Source organism: Siphateles boraxobius, unplaced genomic scaffold (assembly GCF_051911475.1).
Source record: "Siphateles boraxobius isolate OS27281-9 unplaced genomic scaffold, OSU_SipBor_1 11, whole genome shotgun sequence".
Lineage (NCBI taxonomy): Eukaryota > Metazoa > Chordata > Actinopteri > Cypriniformes > Leuciscidae > Siphateles > Siphateles boraxobius.
This window is the reverse complement of record NW_027508711.1, coordinates 16,057,821-16,077,171: the sequence shown is the minus strand read 5'-3', so window position 1 is coordinate 16,077,171 and position 19,351 is coordinate 16,057,821. Positions and strand designations below refer to the sequence as shown.

At 44.0% G+C, this 19,351-nt stretch overlaps 1 protein-coding gene across 1 annotated transcript in view; it reads left to right on the top strand.

Annotated features, from left to right (window-relative positions):
* The window catches only part of gabra3 (gamma-aminobutyric acid type A receptor subunit alpha3), a 725,881-nt gene that overhangs the window by 320,427 nt on the left and 386,103 nt on the right, over nucleotides 1-19,351 (top strand). The window contains exon 5 of the mRNA XM_077197385.1: nucleotides 9,470-9,690. Within this exon, the coding sequence (XP_077053500.1) occupies nucleotides 9,470-9,690 (221 nt within the window). The remainder of the gene's footprint in view (nucleotides 1-9,469; nucleotides 9,691-19,351) is intronic.

Below are 19,351 nucleotides of genomic sequence, written 5' to 3'. Positions count from 1 at the left end.
TACAGAGGTCCCAAAAGTGATCTTGCTAGGGGGTTGCTCATATTATTTTTCCACTGTAATTGTCAAAGAACTTAGGCTATGTATATCTGTGTTAAATAGGAATCCATTGCAATAAAGTTATTCTCATTCTGTCCACAGTATGCAATAGGCTATTGGTCTCCTCTCTTATCTCCCTCTCCTTCTCTTGTTCTTCTTCTCTCAGTCTCTTTATCTTTACCTGTAAATATCCCCTTCCCGAAGCTGAGCTTTGATTGATACAGTCTTTGCAAACTGATTATTTATGTCGTCGTTTAAAACTTCGATCGTAAAACAGCTGTTTAGTTCCCTTTCAAGGGAACTCGAGCTGCGTTGAGACGCGGTGGGAACGCTCTGCGTGATTGCGTCGTGAAGCACGTGTATAATCAGTCCAATGGAAGAGCGAGACGTCATAGGCGGTGACGTCATAGACCAGGAAGCTATAAAGCACACCAGAAAACAGACCGCGACAGCTTCTGTTGCCTTCAGCAAGCGATCTGTGTATTCTGTCCTTGTCATATTTATTGTTGTCTGTCAAGTTGCAATATATATATATTATGGCAAAAGAGAGCAAGCAGCTTTTGTGTTGTTCCCTGCCCACGTTATATCACGGGTGGGGACACACACATCAGCTTTTTGTTACTATTTAGGAGTGGAGCATGCCACAGTCAGTTCTCGAGGGGGCTGACTGTGAGCATTGCGAGAAGCTGTCCGTGAGGACGCTCCGCTCCCGCCGGGCGTTCTTCGAGGAGGACGGTTCGGTTCGCGCTCCCCGCGCGGGTCCCGCTGTTGCCGATGCACGGCGGCGACTCGCATTTTGGGGTTCGCAAACGGATCTGACAGCGGGGGTTGGGACAGGCCCCGCCCTATCTCAGCTTTCACCTGGCAGATCCAGTGCTGGCGATTTCCAGTTCCGAGGAATTGGTATCGTTAGTGTTTTGTTTAGAAAAAGAGAACAAAACAAATAAAGATATTAAAAAAGGGCAGATGTTTGAGTTTTCAATAAATGAATAAATAAGACAGCTCATAACTCTGTTGAATAAAGAGGAGCTTTAAAAGGAGGTTTATCTAGTGCTGTTGCTAGTTAAATATTTTCTGGCCAGCTGAACATTATGAGAGTGAAAATAAAAGAGTTTATTAGATGAAATAAATCTAAAAACAGAAAAACTCTGTATCTCAGCCTCCTCGTCGGGGACTGCCGTTTTTTCCCTATCTCCACACCACAATGAGGTGTCGAGATCGTGGAATAAGTCGGTTTCTATTTTATGTGTTTAATGCCCAACGTCTAACTATAGTAATGCTATGGGTATTAAGTATCATGGTATGACAGTGCCTCGGGTTAAAGAGACGCTTGCTAGCTTTCTCTCTCCCGAGTCGGCGTCATCATTTTTAACCCCGACGTTACTGGGGAGGGACGGTTTCGAGAAATCGTTTCTCCTCTGCGTCCTCTGGTGGCGACTCTCTGAGAAGGGTCGCAGCACGGCCAGTTTGGTTGATTTCCTGCTGGTGGCCACGGAGTGATATATATATATATATATATATATATATATATATATATATATATATATATATATATATATACGTTTTTCTGATTTAAAAATAAAGAAAAATAAGATAAAATTATATCTGTTCTTCTGGACGCTCCACTTTCAAAAAAACTAAGAATAAACCGTTCAGCGGCGTTCCAGAGGTTTCTTCCTCACCAATCTAATGTTCCTGAGACTGCTGGGCGGAGCAGTCTCAGTCTACTAAGCTCCTCGCAGCACAGAGTGCAAGAACGAGCATCGCCATTTGGGCTCCTCCACAATCGAAGGGGACTTGGGTGGCGGTAGCAGTCTAGCCAGTTAGAGATATGCAAGATCTGAGGACTATTTTATCTCTAAAAAAGCTGGACAATAGGAAGCCCTGACGCCGAGGCTATCAGGCTTCTAAAGGGTGGTCCCCTCCGGGGTAGGGATGGTTTTGAGAAAATCGTTTCTCCTCTGCGCCCTCTGGGGTGCGACTCTCTGAGGAGGGTCGCAGCGCTGCCAGTTCGGTTTTCCTGCCGGTTCGCCGTTCAGGACACCAAGGTGTCAGTGTCCCCAAACGATCCTCCGAGGGGGGTCGTAGAGCAGTCAGTTCGGTTTCCCTGCCGGTTCGCCGTTTCAGGGTGCCGAGGTGCCTGCTTTTTCCAATGATCCTCCGAGGAGGGTCGTTGGAATTAAGTTATTTAAAGGGAAGCATGATCTGAGGACTGTCGTCATCTCTAATAAAGCTTCTGAGGGCTCCTCCGGGGCAGGGACGGTTTTGAGAAATCGTTTCTCCTCGGCGCCCTCTGGGGTGCGACTCTCTGAGGAGGGTCGCAGCGCTGCCAGTTCGGTTGTTCCCTGCCGGTTCGCCGTTCAGGGCACCGAGGTGTCAGCGTCCCCATACGATCCTCCGAGGAGGGTCGTAGAACGGTCAGTTCGGTTGTTCCCTGCCGGTTCGCCGCTTCAGGGCACCGTAGTGACTGTTCAACCAAATCCAGAGGCCAGTCTTGAGAGACTGGTTCCCCTAGTAGAATTTCTGGCAGCGTGGAAACTACTGCCACATATTTCTCGGTGGGTCCTGCACACTATAAAAAAGGGTTCAGAATTCGGTTCTTGTCCGCCCAGATTTCTAGGGGTCCTCCCCACTGTGGTGGACCCCGAGCAGGCTTTGGTTATGGAGCAGGAAGTACTGACACTTCTGCAAAAGGAGCTGTAGAAGGGGTTCCTCCTCCCGGCAGACAGTCAGGGTTTTGCTGCCATTACTTCATTGTTCCGAAAGAGGATGAGGGGTTGCGTCCTACTCTAGACCTGTGTCAATTAAACAGCAGGTTTCAGAATCTTAAGTTCAAAGTATGCTTACGCTAAATATGATTGTGTCACAGATTCAGTCCGAGGACTGGTTTGTCACAATAGACTTAAAGGACGCTTACTTATCCATCCATCCTCATCACAGGAGGTTCCTGAGGTTTGCTTTCAGGGGCGAAGCATACCAGTATCGGGTTCTTCCATTCGGCCTAGGTTATCACCCCACACCTTTTACAATATGCGTGGATGCAGCTCTGGCTCCTCTGAGATTACAGGGCATTCGCGTATTAAATTATATCGACGATTGGTTGATTTTAGCTCAGTCCGAGCTTTTGGCAGTTCAACATCGAGATGTCGTTCTGTCCCACATAAGGACGTTGGGGTTGCGGCTCAACACCAAAAAGAGTGTACTCCTCCCAGCTCAGAGGACCACTTTCTAGGTGTATTATGGGATTCGACAACAATGCAAGCACGACTGTCTCCTGCACGTATTTCTGTGATTCTCACAGCCGTAAAGAATGTAAAACTAGGTCAGTCACTCACTGCAAACAGTCTCTGAGACTGTTGGGGCTCATGGTAGTTGCGTCTAACGTAGTTACTTTTGGCCTTCTGTACATGAGACCCCTGCAGTGGTGGCTCGGGACCAAGGGGTTTTCTCCGAGGGGAAATCCGTTTTCGCATGATCAAGGTCACGCGGCTATGCCTTCGTGCCTCGGACATGTGGAAGAAACCTTGGTTCCTCGCCCAGGGCCCAGTGCTGGGTGCTTCTTGTTGACGCGTCACGCTATCGACGGATGCTTCCCTCACAGGATGGGGGGCGGTCATGAGTGGCCGCTCGGTGAAAGGTCTTTGGCTGGGGCTCATGGCAGTTGCTTCCAACGTAGATACTTTTTGCCTTCTGTACATGAGACCCCTGCAGTGTTGGCTCGGGACCAAGGGGTTTTCTCCGAGGGGAAATCCGTTTTCGCATGATCAAGGTCACGCGGCTATGCCTTCGTGCCTCGGTCATGTGGAAGAACCTTGGTTCCTCACCCAGGCCCAGTGTTGGGGGCTTCTTGTCGACGCATAATGCTATCGACGGATGTTTCCCTCACAAGTCGGGGGCAATCATGAGTGGTTGGTCGGCGAAGGGTCCGGACAACACACTGATGGTCTCGTATATCAGAGCAGATATCCTGTTGAGGCAGGGGCTGTGGCCCGGGGAATGGAGACTTCACCCCGAGGTGGTGGAGCTTCTTAGGGAGAACTTCGGTCAAACTACAAGTCGACCTTTCGCATTGCTTGTACAATGCATTGCCCTTGTGGTTCTCCCTCACGCATCCAGCTCCGCTTGGACTGGATGTAATGTAATAGGTGTGGTTGCCGCTACACCTATACGCTTTTCCCGATATCTTTGCTCCTGGGAGCTCTGGAGTTGTGGATACTGTGGGCTCGGCCTCTGAGGGGGCCCAGCTCATAGATTCAGGTTTCTTGACCGAGGTCGTGGAGACCATACTCCAGTCTAGAGCTCCCTCCACGAGAAGACTAATATGCTGTTCTCTGCCTGGTGCAGAGAACGCCTTCTGAATCTCGTTTCTGCCCTGTTGGTACAGTACTTGATTTTTGTAATGAATGTTTCTTTGCTGGGCTATCTCTGAGGAGAGATCCTTAATTTCGTCTTCTCCGTGGTACATGAGGCTGAGGCCTGCACGTACTTGGATTTGCACCTGGTTGGTGGTAGTATTTCTTCACCCCAGATCGGGTTGTATTTCTAGGTCCCTACTAAATGTGCGGGTCATTTGTGCTCCAGGCCTTCTGTCCTCCACCTCTAATACCCCAGATCAGGAAAATCTTAAATCTGTTATGCCCTTTCCGGGCTTAGGATGCTTAGGTCCACAGAGCTGCTCAGTGGCGTTTATCAGAAAAAATTTTTGTCTGCTTCGGGTAACCTAAGATAGGTTGCCCTGCATCTAAACAGATAATGAGCAAGTGGGTAGTTGAGGCTATCTCACTTGCTTATGAAGCGGCCGGACAGCGTTCACCTGTGGCTGTTCAGGCCCATTCTACAAGGAGTATGGCTGCCTCTAGGCTTTAATTTTGCGTATTTCCCTTCAGGATATTTGTAATGCGGCAGGCTGGTCCTCACTTCATACATTTGTCAGATTTTATGACCTACACCTCTCCACTCCCGGGGCTAGGTTGCTTGCTTCTAGTGTGCGCAAGGACTTCACACAGAACGGGCATTTGTCTTATGGCGTAGTGGGTATGGGGTTCCCACCGCGTCTCAACGCAGCTCGAGTTCCCTTGAAAGGGAACGTCTCAGGTTACGTATGTAACCCTGGTTCCCTGAGAGGGAAGGAGACGCTGCGTTCTCCTGCCATACTTCCTGCATGTCCTGATCGACTTGCTTCAGGCTTTTTCAGAAACTGTCGCGGTCTGTTTTCTGGTGTGCTTTATAGCTTCCTGGTCTATGACGTCACCGCCTATGACGTCTCGCTCTTCCATTGGACTGATTATACACGTGCTTCACGACGCAATCACGCAGAGCGTTCCCACCGCGTCTCAACGCAGCGTCTCGTTCCCTCTCAGGGAACCCAGGGTTACATACGTAACCTGAGACGTTTTGCCACGTACATCTTATTTCCTGAAGCGTCGCTTGGGATTCGCGTGCGGCTCGCGCTTCTGTGAACATAAATCCTGCTTTGATCGGTCACCTCAAACATTTTGACATATCACAATTTGATAATTTAATTAATAGTCTATATTTTACTCAGTGCTTTAGTGGTCCAAAAGAGGTGCCGGTACTCTATTATTATTTATTTATTTATTTATTGCTGACTTTTATATACAGCAGTCTACAGACGACCTTATAAAAAATAATAAATCCTTTTATTAGTTTATGGATCTGCTTGAGCTAGAAAGAGCTACTGAACATAAATAAAATGTGCAAAAGGGTATTGAAAAAATACCCTTAGAAAGAGCTACTGAACTTAAATAAAATGTGCAAAAGGTTATTGAAAAAATTTTGAACAAAATGTACATAAAATAAATTATAAAACATAATAACCATAGTGTTCATTGTATTTGTATTTTAACCGAGCAGGTATGGTTGCGCGTTTCACAGTCCCCCTCCGGGGACATAAAACGCTTAACGTGAAAAACGCTTAACGTGGCTTACTGCACTAAGACAGTGATATTAAAAGACCAAACTCAGTACACATCATATTAATAAACCATACTATGTATAAAAAAATAAGATGAGCCCAGAATATGAACGCAGCGCGTTTAATTACACGTTAAGCATTTTCTTCCCATAGAAAACGGTTATAAGAAAACGCTTAACGTGGCTTACTGTACTAAGAAAGTGATATTAAAAGACCAAACTCAGTACACATCATATTAATAAACCATACTATGTATAAAAAATAAGATGAGTCCAAAATATGAACGCAACGCGTTTAATTACACGTTAAGCATTTTCTTCCCATACAAAACCATTATAAGAAAACGCTTAACGTGGCTTTTAATATCACTGCCTTAGTAGCCTACAGTAAGCCACGTTAAGCGTTTTCTTATAACGGTTTTCTATGGGAGGCAAACGCTTAATGTGTAATTAAAAGCGTTGCGTTCATATTCTGGGCTCATCTGATTTTTTTATACGTAGTATGATTTATTAATATGATGTGTAAAGTTTGGTCTTTCAATATCACTGTCTTAGTACAGTAAGCCACGTTAAGCGTTTTTCACGTTAAGCGTTTGAGAATGTCCCCCTCTCGGGACCACATTGGTTGACACTGACAGCGGCAAAAGCGATGCATGCACTTTTCACTTGTAAAACTCAAGGGTGTATGGGTAATGTAGTCTCTGCTCTCGGTGGGACGAATTAGGAAGCGTGCATTGTGAAAAAGCGGCAACCTCTGAAAAGCGGCAGCGCAGCCAAAGGATTAAAACAGATGTGCAAATGAGCGTACCGGTACGCTAAAAGCACGTTCTGGGTGCACGGAGAGGTGGCGGTACGCTCAAGAGCTACATTTGGAAGTGGCGGTACTGAGTACCAGCGCGTACCGGCCCACTTAAAGCACTGATTTTACTGATAACTTAAACTATGTTAAAATAAATGTTACTGGAATAATTTGAGGAATGTTTAATTTGCATAGAACGTGTTGTCTTTCTTAACGCCGTAATGCACCTTCGCGTGAAGTGCAAAATCGATTCCTGAGCAATCGATGCCAACTAATTCAGCACCTTCACTTGGGACAGCCGTTGTAACGTCGAACGTAAGAGGCAGTGTGTTAAGAAGCTTCCTAAGGGACACTTCGGGGAACACACTTAGGAAGTTAAACAACTTTGTTAAGATATATCTTTCGATTCTTCTTAGCGAGCTTAGAGTGAGCGTTATTGGCGAACCGGGTCTTGTTTCTTGTACCATTCCAATTTGCCTTAAAGCAATAGAGCTGTATTTATATGCAAATAAAACAAAATAAAATAAAAACCTGCACAGAAGGAAAATACTTTTGTCAAATTGTAATTTTCATGGGTTCATAGGAAAGGGCATTTGCAATATTTAAGTGCAAGTTTTGCATTGTTTTGCTAAGAAATATTGTCTTGGATTACCCCTCTACTCAGAATTATGCATAATTTATTACCAGTCTCTCTCTCTCTCTCTCTCTCTCTCTCTCTCTCTCTCTCTCTCTCTCTCTCTCTCTCTCTCTCTCTCTCTCTCTCTCTCTCTCTCTCTGCTAAACTTCACTGAAATCTTCACACACAGTTTCTAGCATGAACATACACAATCTATGTAAGACACTTACTCAAAATAAAATATATATTCTGTGTGCAACATTGGCTTTTGCAATGGTCTGTGTGCTATTTTGTAAAGTACATATTCCAAAGATACTAAACAGTATTCCATTATCTCTAGCAAACAGTTTAGTTCAATAATGAAAGACAAAATATAGGCCCTTAAACAGTTTTAAAATATCTTAAAAGTATTACAATTTCAGGCTGTAAAAAGTCTTAAACATCTTAAATAGTATTTTTAAAAGTATTCAATTATATTAATCATTTGTAGAGGTCTTAAATTTGCAGATGAAAAGACACAAGACTCACTCTGGTGAGTTAAGGGGACTCTGAGCAAAGTATGTTAGTGTAGTGGAGCAACAGTAATTTTCCCTTCCTTGCTCAAAGCATTCTATAATCACTCCACTCCAGCTCCACTCCCTGTTTTGCTGATAAGCTGTGTTAAGTTCCAAGGCGTTATCGAAAGTGTGTACCAGATTGTCTTAGTGACTGTGATACATGATGCATTTTGAGATTGTTTGGGATTATTCTGGATTTAAATGGTATTCATTTTATGTTTAGGTCTTAAAATAATTGATTTTGATTATGAAAACCCTGCTTGAACTTACTCATGTGCTTTTTTTATTGTAGATGTCATTTGATGTCAGCTTTCACTTTGTTCCTTACTTCTCATGGTGTGGAGACTACTTCTTTGGAATAAGAAGTGCCCACAGAATTTCAATCTGACAACTTCAGATTGAAGTCTGGAGCTTACTAAATAAATGATGTACAGAGACATGCACATGAAAAGCATACATGTTTTAATGCTGCAAACTCCACCCATAAACCATCATTAAGTGAGCAACAGCGAGTATGATTCCTTCTGTTGTGGGAAGACATTCTACTGAAGGCTAGAATGCATTTGTAATGAGTGGTTTTATCTGACTTGTTTTCTGTCTTTGTGCAGGAGCTTCTTGACATTCTTGGCTACATAGATTTTTTTCTGTTTCTTCCTAAATAACATTCCAGCAAATTGGGCCTTGTGAAGCGTGACAAAAAAACTCATAGTTGTCTGATGAAATTCAGAACATAAAAAAAGAGACATGTCCTGTAATTGTTTGCTGTCACTTTCTCAATTACAAGAATCAAATTACAGATGCTTCTCAGTGATTAATGTTGCCCTCTAAAGATTTCATCATTCATTTTTAACACATGAAGAACTTTGAATTTTGCCACTATTTTTATGCATGGCATTAGATGACTTATTAAAAGCAAATGCAAGCAGATAAGATTTCTTTTGATGTTTGTTCCCATAGAGAATATGTAGAGGATTGCATCATCAATAATGGAGGTTATAAAATATGAGCAATACTCATCACTGGAAAAGACACTGTGGATTTGAGATGATTCCTACTCCCAACTAAGCAAAGGTTCACTGAGGACAGTGTCCCCTGTTCAATGTTGGCAATATGGTCACAGAGATAACTCTTGGAAAAAAGCATGTTTTATCCCTCCAGCGACAGCTGTGAAAACGCAATCATTCGACTTTGAACTTTTGAAGGAGCCTTAAGGATCTCACACCGACAAGGCTGAATCTATCCTTAAAGTGAGATGAATTATTGAAGTGTACAACTGAGAAAAGCATCTCGACCAATCAGGGCCAGCCAAACAGAAAGCTCTGTTAAATGTCAAGTCTGAGCAAAAGTCAAAATCTTTTTTCCCGCTCTTGAGTTATTTGCCAAGATTGGAGTAGTGCTTCACACACCAGCACAGGCTGTCTCACTAAGAGGACATTACATCAGTGGAATGTGGAAACTTGGGGGGTGAAGTGAAGTTTTAAAAGGGCTGTCCGAGTCTTGACTCATTCTTTTTTGCTCTCTCTCTAGGAGTACACGATTGATGTGTTCTTCCGGCAAAGTTGGCGGGATGAGAGGCTGAAGTTTGATGGGCCTATGCAGGTCCTTCCACTTAACAACTTGCTCGCCAGCAAGATCTGGACTCCTGATACCTTCTTCCACAATGGGAAGAAGTCAGTAGCCCACAATATGACTACACCTAATAAACTTCTGCGACTGGTAGACAATGGAACTCTTCTCTACACAATGAGGTATGATTTCAACTCGTGGTAGTCTCTGTGAAGCCCTTGATGCATGTTGAACAACTTCTGCATCCAGTCTACAGTGAAATCAATTGGTGACTTTGGGTGTCTGCAGTTTAGACAGCTTAGTTAATTATAATGAGAGCAATCTAATTTTATTACACCACTCACTTGCAACATATGGATTTTTCACAAAACAAAATGGTGAACTAATGCATTATTCAATCATTCTGTTATCTGGCTTCTTAAATCAATGACATCAATGTTTTTGGGGGGGATTTCAAATTCAATGGACAGCAGGTTGTCAAACAGTAAACAAATCCAGCCTGATTTCTCCAGCCCTTTCAGATGAGCTGGCAGATGTAGACTAATGCCTTCTTATCGATGGAGGACTCTGAATGAACGGGACGATCGGGAGCTGGCCAGTCTGTGACCCAAACACCCCAAGTGCTTGATGAATGAGTCAGGGAATTGAATTGTGACTAGCTTGGCCAGGAGCTGTCCAGAGCAATGTGTTCAGATGCCATAGACAAAGTAGACCAATTCCACCAGCCATTTCGACACAGCACCTGGGCTGCTCATGCACAGTCACAATGAGAGATTGGTCATCTCCGAATTAGGATTGGTTTCATCTCTTCAAAACTTTAACCTCATCCTGAATGTTATAAATGGCCATCAACCTACTGAAAGAAGTTACTATATCATCATATTACTGCTAATTTATCAGAACGCCATAACCTTGAGGTCTCCCATAACAAAAAGAAAAGGCTTATACTTGAATGGATGAGAAATGGCGATTCTTGAAGCACTGCAGAAATGATTCTGAGAAGCTACTATGTGCTTGAAAAGATTTCCAAAATCGATGTTAGATTTTGATCTGAACAAGCTTCACTGAACCGTGTGCAATTTATTAAAGTATTAAAGTAAGTTTTTGCTGACTCGGTAACACGCCTGATGCATTAAACATACATGAATTTCACATTTGCAGTACGTACAGTGCTTAGCATAAGTGAATACACCCATGCTAAAGTTGACTAAAAAGAGGAATAAAAAATCATCTTTTGGAAATTGATCTTAATGCCTTAATTTAAAAAAATGAGGAAAAATCCAACCTTTAAGGACACGGATTTTCTTTGTGAATGAATAATGTATCGTAAATAAATAAATGTTCTTCCTTAAAATACAAGGGGCATAAGTCAGTACACCCCTATGTTAAATTCACATAGAGGCAGGCAGATTTTTATTTTTAAAGGCCAGTTATTTCATGGATCCAGGATACTATGTTTCCTGATAAAGATCCCTTGGCCTTTGTAATTAAAATAACCCCACATCATCACATACCCCTCACCATACTTAGAGATTGGCATGGGGTACTTTCCATAAGATCATCTCTCAATGCAAATCAAACCAGCTATTAGGCTAACTTAAATAAAACCATTCCAATCTATTCGGGAATTTAACATAGGGGTGTGCTGACTTATGCCCCCTGTATTTTAAGGAAGAACATTTATTTATTCACGATACATTATTCATTCAGATAGAAAATTGGTGTCCTTAAAGGTTGGATTTTTCCTAATTTTTTTAATTATGCCATTAAGATCAATTTCCAAAAGATGTTTTTTTTTATTCCTCTTTTTAGTCTACTTTGGCATGGGTGTATTCACTTATGCTAAGAACTGTACATAGCTTAAACATATTTATGAAATCCTTTTACCCTGAAGGAAGAGACTGCTCTTGCCAGAAATCCAAAAACATAGCACAGTGACATTTTGCTAATGCATCATGTGCAATAGTCTGGATACATTGCATTTTAACCATGCAATATACAGTACTGTGTCAAAACCACAGCTTTTCAGTGATTTAAAGATTATTTTTCTGTCACAAGTAAAAAAAATAATAAAAAAAAAATCCATTAGTACTTTTTTCACTCACATAAGGTGTTAAACCTCAGCACAAACTAACTGAATCACTTATTCACCCTATCCCGGTCTGTCATCTCAAGCACTTGAAGTACAAGATACATAAGCCTTAATCAGAACTGTAAATCTAAGCAGAGTGCTTGTCCACAGGGATTGTGCTGATAATGAAGGTGGCACATGAAATAGGCCCTATGTGTTGGCACACTAGATATACATTAGTACTGGAAGGGGGTGGCACTCCGTTCTCTTCTAGGCCCTGTCTTATATGAATTCATTTAATATGGCTTCACTGCTCCCCAAGCTAAGAATAACATTTGAATTTGGATGCTTTAATGAACGCTTGCTACTCTCATTGTGTTTACCCGCGGGGATGACGTGTTGTAGAGAAGTTGTTAGCTAGAGCTCCCAGGGACAAGAAAGTTAATAAATTCCGGACCATTATAGGCAAGGGCATAATTGCATTGTATATTTGTAAGTTCATGGTTTACTTGCCAATGTCCCACATGGTTTTCAGAATTACTCAGAGGATACCTCACAAAAAAAACAATGAGGTATTTGGTCTCTGAAGTGAAAATAGCATAATTTTTTAGAGTTTTGACCAAATTCACTCGGTGAATTTGCTTTACTCAGTTAGTTAGCAGCTCTCAAACTTTTTTAGTCAGTAGTAATACAGGTACAAGACTTCCAGACTTTCCACTTTTTCATCACATTCTAAAAACAATATGCTGTCCTTGCCCCTTACTTGTTGTCATAACATATCACCGTGTAGCACTTGCTAATGTAACATCTTGAAAAATGGAAGGCTTCCATCACAGCTTTTAAAATGTTCTGTCTCTCCTGGTTAGTGTAGCACATTTGAAAGCCTTTGTGTTGAGACGAGTAGAAAAAGAAATTGAATCTAAATTATTGATCATAGTTTATCGCCTCCTTACAGCAAGCCTGCTCTTTGTCGTGATAGTCTTTTCGAGAGAAATCAGTGTCAACTCTTTTTGTTAAATACACATTCTAGAGTTTGTGTGTTTTTTTTTTGCATTAAAGAAAAATATGTCCAGGGTCAGGCTGTAGAAAATGTGACAAAGACTGCTGCTGTGGGTTGTGTAAGTGTAAGTTCCCAGATTTTAAACCCGCTTTGTATTGTTACAATCTCGCTATATATAAATGTTTATTCCTCCATGTTACCTTGACCTAGAAATGTGCATTTATTTGTCATTAAAAGTCCAGCGAAAACAATCATTCTGTGGACTTTCCAGTGCTGTATCATCTCCCACGAACAATCGGATTGATGAAAGGTTATTAATTAAACAGTTAATTTAAGAGAAGGTGTATCACTGAAAATTATATCATACTTTGTCTACTCTTTATACAGCATATTTAAAATTCTATAGTGTGCCACAGTATTTTTATGGAAAAAACAGTTTGGCAACAGCCTTCTAACCTGTACGCGACGGAGTTTTGCTTTGGGGGGTTAGGCAGAAGATGCTCCCCGTTTTTCCTAATTAACTGATGAAACGGCAGTTTCATTCAGTTTTATCCCTCTGTTTGAGACTGCAAACACAGAGGATTTTTTTTCCCGTCGTGGCATTATCTCCATTTTTACAATTCTTTGCGGCCTACAATGCTCTGGACCCTTCACTGGAAACCGAAAATAACTCACTCCCGGTACACGTTTACTCTTTGAATTCTTGCACCCATGAACAATACAAGTGTAACGATCACCAGCTGGAGTGCCCTCCAGAGCCACCAGAGGGCGCTCCACAATAGACTATGATCACTTCCTCACAAACTACATTTCCCATACTCACTGCCTGGACTCATCATCACTGATCACATTCACCTGTACCTCTTTGTCACTGATTGTATTCACCTGTGTCTTGTCATCCTGCTAGTCTCAGTCTATTTATACCAGGTTCATTCATTCACTCACCGCGAAGTCTTGTTGTACTGTGTGTCTGCATTTCCGAGCGTTTTCCCGTGTTTGTTTTTCACTATTCTATAATAAAGCTGCATTTGGATCTTCACCTCCAAGTCTCGGAGCAGTTCATAACAGAAGACTTCGCCACACCAAGATCCAGCAGCGATGCCAACCATGGATACAGGTATACAAATCATGCGTCTCCGTCAGGGGAATCGGCCGATTGAGAAGTATGTTGAGGAGTTTATTGAACTGGCACATCTCACCTCAATGGACACAGTATGTCTTATGATCTTTTTTCGGGGAGGACTATCTGAACCGCTCAGTTCATTCATGCCCTTGCATGATCCTCACTGGACTTTAGAGCACTATATTAACCTGGCCCTTTTGTTGAGCGACTCATCGTTTACTGTGGGAGTGGTAGAGAAAGAGCTCCGTGAACCCACAGTATCTCCTCCTGCCGAGACCGGGTTCCTTCACATCTTCTCTACTGAACCTGAGGATCCTCGCGACACGCCAGTCAGCGGGTCTGACACTGGATCGGTCTATGGGCGTTCAGGGCTGATGTCCAGCTTGGCAGATTCCCCGCTAAGGTCTGTACGGTCTGCAAGGATCACCGTCCTGCCTGAATCTCGTCCCGCCGAACCAGTCCCAGAGCCTGTCCAGCCAGAGCCTGTCCAGCCAGAGCCTGTCCAGCCTCGCCACGTCTCAGCAGAGCTTCCAGAGCCTCGCCACGTCTCAGCAGAGCTTCCAGAGCCCCGCCACGTCTCAGCAGAGCTTCCAGAGCCCAGCCACGTCCAGCCAGAGCTTCACGTCCAGCCAGAGCTTCACGTCAGCCACGTCTCAGCAGAGCTTCCAGAGCCCCGCCACGTCTCAGCAGAGCTTCCAGAGCCCAGCCACGTCCAGCCAGAGCTTCACGTCCAGCCAGAGCTTCACGTCAGCCACGTCCAGCCAGAGCTTCACGTCAGCCACGTCCAGCCAGAGCTTCACGTCAGCCACGTCCAGCCAGAGCTTCACGTCAGCCACGTCCAGCCAGAGCTTCACGTCAGCCACGTCCAGCCAGAGCTTCACGTCAGCCACGTCCAGCCAGAGCTTCACGTCAGCCACGTCCAGCCAGAGCTTCACGTCAGCCACGTCCAGCCAGAGCTTCACGTCAGCCACGTCCAGCCAGAGCTTCACGTCAGCCACGTCCAGCCAGAGACGCTTCACATCACTTCTACAGAGCCAGTGTCTACGGACAAGATGGCCGATCCAGAGTCGGTTCACGTCACTTCCTCCGAGCCAGTGTCTACGGACAAGATGGCCGAGCCAGAGACCGTTCACGTCACTTCCTCCGAGCCAGTGTCTACGGACAAGATGGCCGATTCAGAGACCGTTCACGTCACTTCCTCCGAGCTAGTGTCTACGGACAAGATGGCCACCTTCGAGCCAGTGTCTACGGACAAGATGGCCGCCTCCGAGCCAGTGTCTACGGACAAGATGGCCGCCTCCGAGCCAGTGTCTACGGACAAGATGGCCGCCTCCGAGCCAGTGTCTACGGACAAGATGGCCGCCTTCGAGCCAGTGTCTACGGACAAGATGGCCGATTCAGAGACTGTTCACGTTACTTCTGCCGAGCCGGAGTCTGTTCCTGTTCCTGAGCCAGAGCCAGAGTCTGTTCCTGTTCCTGAGCCAGAGCCAGAGTCTGTTCCTGTCCCAGTTCCTGAGCCGGTGCCTGTTCCTGCGCCGTGGCCGCCCGAAGGGTCTTCACCGCCGTGGCCGCCCGAGGGGTCTTCACCGCCGTGGCCGCCCGAAGGGTCTTCACCGCCATGGCCGCCCGAAGGGTCTTCACCGCCATGGCCACCCGAAGGGTCTTCACCGCCCTGGCCGCCCGAGGGGTCTTCACCGCCCTGGCCGCCCGATGGACTGTCTGCTCCGCCCTGGCTGCCCGATGGACTGTCTGCCCCGCCCTGGCCGCCCGATGGACTGTGTGCTCCGCCCTGGCCTTCCGTCCTGTCGCAGTCTCCAGGTCCTCTTCTGCTCCACGAACCTGGCCCTCCATCCCGCCTCCGGATCCGCCTCCATGCCACCACCCACCCGGACAGTTTTGGAGCGTCTGGAAGCCGCTCATTGGGGAGGGGGCTATGTAACGATCACCAGCTGGAGTGCCCTCCAGAGCCACCAGAGGGCGCTCCACAATAGACTATGATCACTTCCTCACAAACTACATTTCCCATACTCACTGCCTGGACTCATCATCACTGATCACATTCACCTGTACCTCTTTGTCACTGATTGTATTCACCTGTGTCTTGTCATCCTGCTAGTCTCAGTCTATTTATACCAGGTTCATTCATTCACTCACCGCGAAGTCTTGTTGTACTGTGTGTCTGCATTTCCGAGCGTTTTCCCGTGTTTGTTTTTCTGGTTTTGACTTTGGATTGCTCTTGGACTCTGATTATTGCTGCCTACCCTGACCCTGGACTGTTTCACTGGACTCTGATTCTCTCTGCCTGCCTCGACCCTTTGCTTGTATCTGGTTTGTCTCTGCCTTGTCTCCGTTGCCCTGTTTTGCTGTTGTTGATCCCTGCCTGTTTGACTATTCTATAATAAAGCTGCATTTGGATCTTCACCTCCAAGTCTCGGAGCAGTTCATAACAACAAGTTGAAAGTGATTAAAAGTTTGCAAAAAAAAAAATCCTACTCAAACAACAAGGCTGTATTTGACTCTGATAAAAGCCTATCCAATAGGATCAGATTGAGAGTGGCCTTGGATGGCAACAAAACTAATGCATTATGGGTGCTTAAGTTTACAAACTTTTATCCCATACTTCTGTGATCATTTGAATATTTGTGACACCGAGATAATGATATTGTGTGGTTGAGAAGACTGTTTGTGAAGCGGTGTCATACCTATACATGACAACTGCTTTCTCTGGGTCAGCAACAGCACCAACTCAGATTTGAATGTTCTGGTGTGATTTTGTCACAGGTTTAATAGACATAGGCAAATGTTTGAATCAAAATCGCGATCAGTAATTCAGTGGTGAATTACCCCTTAAAGGATTTATATTCAAGGAGTTTTACTGGCATAAATAAGTAAGTAAGTAATAAAAAGCCTTACAAAAATATTAATTAAACTATATTATTTACATTTTCTTTCTACAGAAAATTTGAGCGGTTCTTTCTCCTGCAGAAGTTGCCAACACAATGCTAGGGTGTTGCGAGTGGTTGCATGGGGATTGCGATGCAGTTGCTTTGGTATTATGAATGTTTTTTCTTATTTCTATGCGACTTCTATATTCACATATAGACACAATAATTTTATTATAATAATAATTCATTACATTTATCCATTTTAGATTCCACTGTGTTTGTTTTGTCTAAAACCAGTTACAGCACATCAGATTTCAGATCGCCAAAGTGAGTAAGGGCCATGAAATCAAAATGACCGTAGTGAAATCATCAGGTATTCCTTTCATTTTACCTTGTATTAAAGAATTTCACAAAAAAATGCTAACACAACAGCTTCTCTGAGATTCAGCAGAGGTGCCTTGGCTAGTAGTATATGTTATGATATACTAGGACTATAAGGTAAAGCTGTATGAATGATTTTTTAATTATTCAATATTGATCTGTATTCAGTAAGTTATGGGTAAAGAGTTGACTCTGGTTATATGAGTACAGGGAGCAAACCACACTCATATTAAATTAGTAAAGGGATTGGTATTTACTGTTTGAAGTTTTAAAGTATTTGCACTTTATCATGTTTGTAAAGAGCTAATTTTTCCAACAATAGGGTTTCTATGATTAGGCCATTAAGTTTGATTTAAAATGGCAACATCGTACAGTCTTGTTCAGAAACTATCGCAATTATTTTTAACTTATAATTGCAAATATCAGCGCCCATTCAACAACTTTGCATGTAAAATGAATGATATCGTCCCAGCTAAGTGGTTAGCCTATTATAACAAAGATTATATATATACATATATATATATATATATATATATATATATATATATATATATATAGGTACAATGGGCACACCTAAAGGGTCTAAAGGCACACCTTAAAGGGGATCTATCATGCAAAATTCACTTTTGCATGGTCTTTGAACATAAATGTGTGTTGGCAATGTGTGTACACAACCACCCCATAATAGTAAAAATCCAGCCAGTGCTTTTTTTAATCCCCATAAATCATAAGCAGCATCTCAGAATAAGCCGTTTGCCGTTTATATGCATTGTGATGTCACAATACACAGGCCCCGTCCATGACTGCCCTATTAGCATAGCCCCCGACCCGAGTGAGCTGTGCACAGTCTGCCATGTTTATCTCCTCGCCAGAGCACTTAACAGCAGCATTCAAGTAAGAAATGTATTTTTATTAAAGCTGCTGTAGGGAACTTTTGTAAAAAAAATATATTTTTTACATATTTGTTAAAACTGTCATTATGTCCTGACAGTAGAATATGAGACAGATAATCTGTGAAAAAATCAAGCTCCTCTGGCTCCTCCCAGTGGTCCTAATGCCATTTGCAGAAATACACCGCTACCAGTCAGAAACAACCAATCAGAGCCAGGAGGACTGTCTTAGCAGTGTCAATCACGCTCGTGTACGCGCTGATCACACCCCTCTCTTGCACAGCTCAGCTTGTTCAAACTCAAGAGTGCCGGTGTGCTGCAGCCAGGGGCAGATCTACGGGGTGGCAAAGGGTGGCAGCTGTCACCCCTGGGATACAGTCTTCCCACCCCTGTTGCCACCCCATTTATAAATCAGATAATATTTTTTAAGTATATTTTATGTTCATAGCCTACACGTTGAAGGCCAAGGAGACCCCGCACCACACTCCTCTCAAACAGAAATCGCCGATTTAGAATCCCCTCCCCTTCACAATGGTTTCACCCATCACCAGCACGGCAGCGACCCCCGCGAAATTTCACCAGTCGCCAACATGGCAGCCTGGACAATGCCTCGGAGAAGAGAGGCTGATAAGTAGTGAGTTTAGAGGTAAGTTTGACACCAAGTCGAAAAAGTCCATAGCAGACAGTTAACCCTGCAACAACCACATTGTTACGTTATTTACATCCGCACTATTTTGTTGTCACGGTTCGGTGCACAAATTAACACGGAGAATACACGGTAAAAATATAAATAAAACTCTATATAGCGAGAAATTTCGCTCTATTCGCGTTTGGTGTGAACTCAGCATAATGAACAGGCTGCAAAGTCAAGATTGCAATGCCGGAGTGTGTGTGTGCGATCGAACTGTGTGTGTGTGTGTGTGTGTGTGTGTGAGAGAGTGAGAAAGAGAGAGAGAGAGAGAGAGAGAGAGAGAGAGAGAGAGAGAGAGAGAGAGGTGCGGACGCGATCGAACTGTGTGTGTGTGAGTGGGAGAGAGAGAAAGAGGCGTGGGCGCGATCGAACTGTTTGTGTGTGTGAGAGAGAGAGAGAGGCGCGGGCGCGATCGAACTGTGTGTGTGTGTGTGTGTGTGTGTGTGTGTGTGAGAGAGAGAGAGAGAGAGAGAGAGAGAGAGAGAGAGAGAGGCGCGGTCGCGATCGAACTGTGTGTGTGTGTGTGTGTGTGTGTGTGTGTCGTATGACTAAATCTGTCCATTTTTTTTTACCCCCATACCCCCAAACCCCCCAAGAATTGCTTTTTCACAAGGTACAATTTAAGTACTACACAGACTGTTGATCGTGATTACACAGAGGAAGGGTCCACAATTCACAAATTAAGACCCATACCATCCAAAAACCCAGCTACATCTCTGATTTGACCCACTCCGTGTAATGTAGTGTAGAGAACAAAACACATTCAATGAAAACCGTAGCATTTTAATGTCCATGGCCCCCC